This window comes from Salvelinus alpinus, chromosome 5 (assembly GCF_045679555.1).
Source record: "Salvelinus alpinus chromosome 5, SLU_Salpinus.1, whole genome shotgun sequence".
Taxonomy (NCBI): Eukaryota; Metazoa; Chordata; class Actinopteri; order Salmoniformes; family Salmonidae; genus Salvelinus; species Salvelinus alpinus.
In genome coordinates, this window is record NC_092090.1 from 61,444,049 (window position 1) to 61,451,098 (window position 7,050).

The window sequence follows — 7,050 nt, forward strand, 5'->3', positions numbered from 1 at the left end:
CGAGAATCTGTCTCCGCACCACGTGCTCTCACAACTGGTGTCCCCCAGGGCTCTGTTCTAGGCCCTCTCCTATTCTCGCTATACACCAAGTCACTTGGCTCTGTCATATCCTCACATGGTCTCTCCTATCATTGCTATGCAGACGACACACAATTAATCTTCTCCTTTCCCCCCTCTGATAACCAGGTGGTGAATCGCATCTCTGCATGTCTGGCAGACATATCAGTGTGGATGACGGATCACCACCTCAAGCTGAACCTCGGCAAGACGGAGCTGCTCTTCCTCCCGGGGAAGGACTGCCCGTTCCATGATCTCGCCATCACGGTTGACAACTCCATTGTGTCCTCCTCCCAGAGTGCTAAGAACCTTGGCGTGATCCTGGACAACACCCTGTCGTTCTCAACTAACATCAAGGCGGTGACCCGTTCCTGTAGGTTCATGCTCTACAACATTCGCAGAGTACGACCCTGCCTCACGCAGGAAGCGGCGCAGGTCCTAATCCAGGCACTTGTCATCTCCCGTCTGGATTACTGCAACTCGCTGTTGGCTGGGCTCCCTGCCTGTGCCATTAAACCCCTACAACTCATCCAGAACGCCGCAGCCCGTCTGGTGTTCAACTTTCCCAAGTTCTCTCACGTCACCCCGCTCCTCCGCTCTCTCCACTGGCTTCCAGTTGAAGCTCGCATCCGTTACAAGACCATGGTGCTTGCCTACGGAGCTGTGAGGGGAACGGCACCTCCGTACCTTCAGGCTCTGATCAGGCCCTACACCCAAACAAGGGCACTGCGTTCATCCACCTCTGGCCTGCTCGCCTCCCTACCTCTGAGGAAGTACAGTTCCCGCTCAGCCCAGTCAAAACTGTTCGCTGCTCTGGCACCCCAATGGTGGAACAAACTCCCTCACGACGCCAGGTCAGCGGAGTCAATCACCACCTTCCGGAGACACCTGAAACCCCACCTCTTTAAGGAATACCTAGGATAGGATAAAGTAATCCTTCTAACCCCCCCCCCCCCTTAAAAGAGTTAGATGCACTATTGTAAAGTGGTTGTTCCACTGGATATCATAAGGTGAATGCACCAATTTGTAAGTCGCTCTGGATAAGAGCGTCTGCTAAATGACTTAAATGTTAAATGTTAAATGAGTTTGGAGTGTGACTGTTTGAGGTTGTGGACAGGTGTCTTTTATACTGATAACAAGTTCAAACAGGTGCCATTAATACAGGTAACGAGTGGGGGACAGAGGAGCCTCTTAAAGAAGAAGTTACAGGTCTGTGAGAGCCAGAAATCTTGCTTGTTTGTAGGTGACCAAATACTTATTTTCCACCATAATTTGCAAATAAATTCTTTAAAAATCCTACAATGTGATTTTCTGGATTTTGTTTTCTCATTTTGTCTGTCATAGTTGAAGTGTAACTATGATGAAAATTACAGGCCTCTCTCATCTTTTTAAGTAGGAGAACTTGCACAATTGGTGGCTGACTAAATACTCTTTTTGCCCCACTGTATATCCTGCCTGGCCTGCCTTTCACAGAGCTAACAGGCAGCTAGTCAAGAACAGGGATGGAGTGTCAGTCACAGTGGTATTCTTGGCAGATTAAGGGGTGTCTGGGTAATTTGGAACAGAACAACATGTACAGACCATCCCCTACTAAACCAACAGCATGTAGAGAGATTTTGGCAGGATGTGGTGCTATTCTATGATGTAATGCTATGTTTACCTAAGATACATTTCTGCCTGCTGTGACTTGTCAATCTTTTGAATGGTTCAAGCAAACAATGTATGTATTGTATGGAACTCTAAATTGGATAAGGCAAGAAATGCAAATATAAAAAATCTGACACATGGGTCGAGTAGAATTAGCTCTTACTCTACTGTTGTGAAATGTTTTTGTTTATTGGCACAAAAATAAGCATTATCAATCAATTCAAAAAGCATACAAAGAGAACAAGTCTAATGGGTGGTTAATATACTTCAATGGCTTTAATGTCTTCAAAGCAATGCTTTTGAAGAGTGAAATAAAAACAACAGAGATAGGATTAAAACAGCTGAAGGAGGGTATTTTCTGTCATTATCACAGACATGGTGAGTCGAAGGAGAGGACACGATTCTTAAGCGCTACAAGGTAGTATGCTGACAACTGACACCTTTTCTCCTTTACACCTCCTCAGTCCTGCCTCACACTCGCTCAGTGTCTGGGTGGCACTGTTAGCATCATCCCCCATACGGACACAGACACTCAACCCTGGATCTGAGCACTCAGCCCAGTCCTTACAGCGACACTGGTTTGTTTGTCCTGTTAGAAGGAGACAAGGAGAATGGCCTTGAGAACTGGTGCAGTTTGCGCACACACACACACACACACACACACACACACACACACACACACACACACACACACACACACACACACACACACACACACACACACACACACACACACACACACACACACACACACACACACACACACACACACACACACACACACACACACACACACACGTACATGCTCACACACACACAGTGCAAGAGCATAGATATTCATATTACAGCCTTTACTTGTCTGTGTAACAAAAATGTTGAATACAATTTAAATTCAAGTTAAACCAGAGTCGTACCGTCACAAGTCTCCCAGAACTGGCAGTCGGTGCAGGGGGAAGTTGTGTTGGCTGGCCACTCGCAGGCGCTGTCCTCTGCCAGCTTGTAGCTCCTTCCCAGACAATTTAAGGTGTGCATCTTGCACACGCTCAGTCTATTTGTCCGACCATTCTCAAGATTGTTGGCACACACCTGTAGAGAAGACCTGAACAAAAGAGCAACATAGTTAGCTTGGGGTGAAACCCTGAAACTGCTGATGTGGGGTCAGTTTTGTGTTTCCTCTCCTAATGGTCAAGATTTTAGATCTGTGCCTATGGTGAAATTTGAGAAAGCATAAAGCATATTTAGAGTATGCAGAATATGCAGTCAAAAGGAGCCACTTCTCACATGTATTAAAGGGAGCTTACTTCCTGTATATCTGCAAGTAGTTAGAGTAGTTAAAGTTGCATATAGACAAAGGTTGGTAAAACATACGTGCACTCATAAGGCATTTTGCAGATACATTTGTCTTTGGCGAGTTTCTCCCATGGTTTGCATTGCCCTGCTGGGCCGTCAAGGTGATCAAGCGTTTTCGGTGCTGGATTCATAAAGGAAAACAAAGACATGTTATTTCATTTGCATTACCCGAGGGTAGAGAATACCAACATTCAGGTAAACTGACAAATAGTAACACATTTCTACATAGGTTGATTTCTGGGTAGGAGTTCAAAGTTGCAAAAATGATGCATCAACCTACCCTGGCTACATGTGATGGTGTTGGGGTCCGGTGACCAGTGCAGACTGGAGTCACAGATGATCTCTTTGTCTCCCACTATGTGTCTCCCCTCAGGGCAGGAAAGTAGGATACGTTCCCCTATGTCATAGGTGGGCTGCCAGTGAGAGCCTGTGACATCATTTAGAAGGGACGGGACATGGCACCTGGAGCCTGAAAGAAGGTGAGGGAAATTATCATCATGATGTGTGTGTTTTTGGTTTTGTGTGTATGTGTGTGTGTTCCAGGGACGAATTTCTGTGTGCGTGCAACAACAACAATACAATAACGAAAGCGCCTGGGGGAAACAAGTGGCGCTTCCCCCCCCCAATGCAGATTCCAGCTTTAATCTCTTGACAAATCAAAATGGCGCAAATGCAGAGGGCTGTTGTCACTGAAGCACTACTTACTCTTGCACTCTTTGGAAGGTGTGCTCCATGTCTGAGCAACAGTGCACTCTGCGATCCTTATTCCAATCAGATGGTAGCCCTCTATGCAGGTGTATTCAATCTTACTGCCCACCAGATACACATCTTTTGGATCCTGAGTTTAACAGCACAAATGATAGTCAAACACAGTCCAACCTATCCAGATGATGATATCTACAAATGGAGGAACGGCGTTATAATAAACGGCTACAAAACAGTAGGATGATGTTCAGGCTTTGGAGGCAGCCTTGCGCAACGACATTGTGAATAGTTGAATCCCTGAGTGAGTTGTGTTAGTGCAAGGTTAGAGCAAAAGCCTGCATGCCTTGCATCTCTCCAGCAGCAGGACTGAAGGAAACACGACAGTTTAGTGGTTATCTGTCCATCAATTCCTACCAGGACATAGCCATTAGGGAGAGGAGGTGGGCTCCTGCAGGTCTCCTTAGGTGGGACGGTCAGGTCAAAGCACTGAGGCTCCATGGTCCTGGAATGAATCACAAACAGACAGACATTCTGCAAGGTCAGTAACAGTGGAATAATACTTTTTTTATTTTTCCTTTATTTAACTAGGCAAGTCAGTTAAGAACACATTCTTATTTTCAATGACGGACTAGGAACAGTGGGTTAAATGCCTTGTTCAGGGGCAGAACGACAGAGTTTTACCTTGTCAGCTCAGGGATTCAATCTTGCAACCTTTTTCGGTTTCTAGTCCAACGCTCTAACCACTAGGCTACCTGCCGCCCCAATGTGAAGGCGGAAGTTATAGAAGACAGCAATGTGTTGCTCATGCGTGGCTTTTTTCAACACTGTCTTTTGTTATCGTTAAGTATGCCGTGTCATTTATTTGTTGTGTAGTGTGTTCATGCATAAAGTCTTATCACTAAGTATGTAGAGAAGCAGCAGTAGTTCTGACTGGAGGTATTGCAGGTCTTGGTCATCAGCGCAGCCTGTCGTCTCCCTGACCTCTCCGTTGCAGTGCTGGCCGCCTCTCTGAGGGGCGGGGTTACTGCATGCACGTGTTCGTGACCTCTGACCTCCGGAGCAAGAAGTCCAGCCAGACCAGCAAGACCAGCTGCCATGTATCACCCCTTCGAGAGGGAGGGAGGGAGAGAGTGATGGAATGTAAGAGTTGTGGTGAAAGAAGGACACAGAGTGAAAGGGAAAGGAAGGACGGAGAGAGAGAGGTTATGGGTCCATATGTAATCTGGATGTGAATGTAGAGAAATGCCTGCAAGCGCCCAAGCAAACTTCAAGTTTGCGAGAAATGAATACACAAATGCCATCATCTGGAGTATCCACACGACGTGTCAAATGTCACCTACCCTCCTGCCCCTCCACCTCCTTCCCCTTCTCACAGGCCAGTCCGTCTGTCCCAGGTTTACAGATGCAGCTACACTTATCCCCAGCCATCACCACCAGGCCGTTGTTCCTGCAGGGCTGGCAGCGACATGGGTGCCTCTCATTCAGGTACTGCTCTATGGCACGCTTCAGGTGGAGCCTCTTCACCCCAGCACACTGCACCTCCTTCACCAGCTCATACAGAGGCCTCATCTGGAACCATTCACACCAAACACAGGGAGGAACCAACATAGCAAGCCTTTTCCCAAGACAAAGGGATGAATTATTGTTTCAAAAGCTGTAACCCGACTCTGTAGTCCTTTTTAAATTATAATTTCATTGCTTAACCTATTTTGCTCTACCTTATGTAAATTCACTGTTTTGCCCTCAACCAATGGCGCCAGCTCAGATATTGTTTTCATCCACCAATAATCTTTCTCCTGTACCTCTCTCACCTTTCGTTTGATGACTACAGGCAAGGTCCGCACAGACTCCGCCCAGTTCTTGTACATTTCCCAGTTTTTACTTGGAGTGTTGAGGTCCAGAGCCTTAAGGGCTGCGATGTGTGCAGTGACCCCTCCCTCCACATCCACCTTCTTTACCGTGTCAGACCTACTGATGGCTATTAAAGCAATAAAGGCATCAGGGATTAGAGTGATCAGGATTTCATTACAGAAGCTTATACAGTTACATTACATGATGAGCTACCACAAGGGCTTCTGTATAGTGAATATATATAGTATATTTACTGTAAATATCAATAAATACTGTTGATTCATTTGATTCCATTGAGTTTCGAGCCTTCAGAATTACAGTAAGAGATCACTTCATAGCCATTGTAAAATGTCACACATCTTACATTGTACATCGTCAATTCTTTTGGTTTTACATTGTTGCTTAAATAAACTTACATGGGGGGTTGGGTAGTGTATATTCCTTTTCATCCTTTCTACATTTCTCGGTTGTCCATGAAACGAACAGAATCCGGTGTTTGGTCTTGGTACACTCATTATACTTCCACGTGACCTTGGCTGCAGATGCAGGAGGGAGAAGGGTAACAACAACAAAAAATCATCACTTGCCAAGGAAAAGTTGGAACCAAACTATACTATATAAAAGTTGGTTCCAAGGACATCCAATTAAGTTCTGATGGCTTAATTGAATCGTTATGATTTACTTTTTTCAAAGTCTTCTTCACCATCTGTTGCGAGCCTCATGCTCCAACCAATTGGGCCATTGGACCCAGCAGTCTAACCAACAGAGTTGATGTGTTCAAGCTATTGCACTGTTACTCCCACTACTGTTGTCACAAGAATGATATGCCTGCAGTGTCAACATTAGGGCAGCCTCAGTCTCAGCTGGAGTTGCCTCAATTGTCTCACCCATCTGTGTGGCTGTTTCCTGGTCGATGCTGAGTAAGGCGCGGAAGTATCCGCCCAGGGTCCCCTCGGAGAGGTAGTGGGTTCCAAACCTCTCCACCACCATCCTATAGGTAGCGTAGTCGTACACAGTGGGGAGCGTGGCCAGAACCTTCCAGAACTCCTCAGACAGAGAGAGGTATCCTGGGGCATTGTTCTGGAACTGAGCCACCTCAACGTTGTTCTTTACCACCAACAGGTGGTTGTTCTACAGAGCAAAAACAAACCATAATAGATCATCTCACAATACCTTTATCACAGTTTTGGAAAATATTTGTTTTAAGTAGATTAAATAATGAGTCAATAATTCTAAACTCTGGAAGACAATGAATGAAAACGATGATAACAATGGATATCAGGTACATAGTGGATGTGAAATAAGATGGAGTCATCCTCACACGTTAACTGCTATTGCAAAGGTCAGGGGTCTGTTGAAAGGCATCTCCTAAACTCAGCATATCTCCTAATAAAACTACGATTTATAGAAGACATTTCATCATACAGATCCGACAGACCC

At 45.6% G+C, this 7,050-nt stretch overlaps 1 protein-coding gene across 1 annotated transcript in view; it reads right to left on the reverse strand.

The window, feature by feature from the left end:
• Nucleotides 1–1,872: 1,872 nt before the first annotated feature.
• The window catches only part of c7a (complement component 7a), a 6,930-nt gene continuing 1,752 nt past the window's right edge, over nucleotides 1,873–7,050 (reverse strand). The window contains exons 7-18 of the mRNA XM_071402552.1: nucleotides 7,049–7,050; nucleotides 6,498–6,741; nucleotides 6,027–6,146; nucleotides 5,571–5,737; nucleotides 5,100–5,328; nucleotides 4,691–4,865; nucleotides 4,174–4,261; nucleotides 3,760–3,892; nucleotides 3,335–3,523; nucleotides 3,073–3,175; nucleotides 2,619–2,803; nucleotides 1,873–2,293 (exon numbers count right to left, since the gene is read on the reverse strand). The exon at nucleotides 7,049–7,050 is cut by the window's right edge and continues 142 nt beyond it. Coding sequence (XP_071258653.1) covers nucleotides 2,109–2,293; nucleotides 2,619–2,803; nucleotides 3,073–3,175; nucleotides 3,335–3,523; nucleotides 3,760–3,892; nucleotides 4,174–4,261; nucleotides 4,691–4,865; nucleotides 5,100–5,328; nucleotides 5,571–5,737; nucleotides 6,027–6,146; nucleotides 6,498–6,741; nucleotides 7,049–7,050 — 1,820 coding nt within the window. The 3' untranslated portion in view covers nucleotides 1,873–2,108. The remainder of the gene's footprint in view (nucleotides 2,294–2,618; nucleotides 2,804–3,072; nucleotides 3,176–3,334; nucleotides 3,524–3,759; nucleotides 3,893–4,173; nucleotides 4,262–4,690; nucleotides 4,866–5,099; nucleotides 5,329–5,570; nucleotides 5,738–6,026; nucleotides 6,147–6,497; nucleotides 6,742–7,048) is intronic.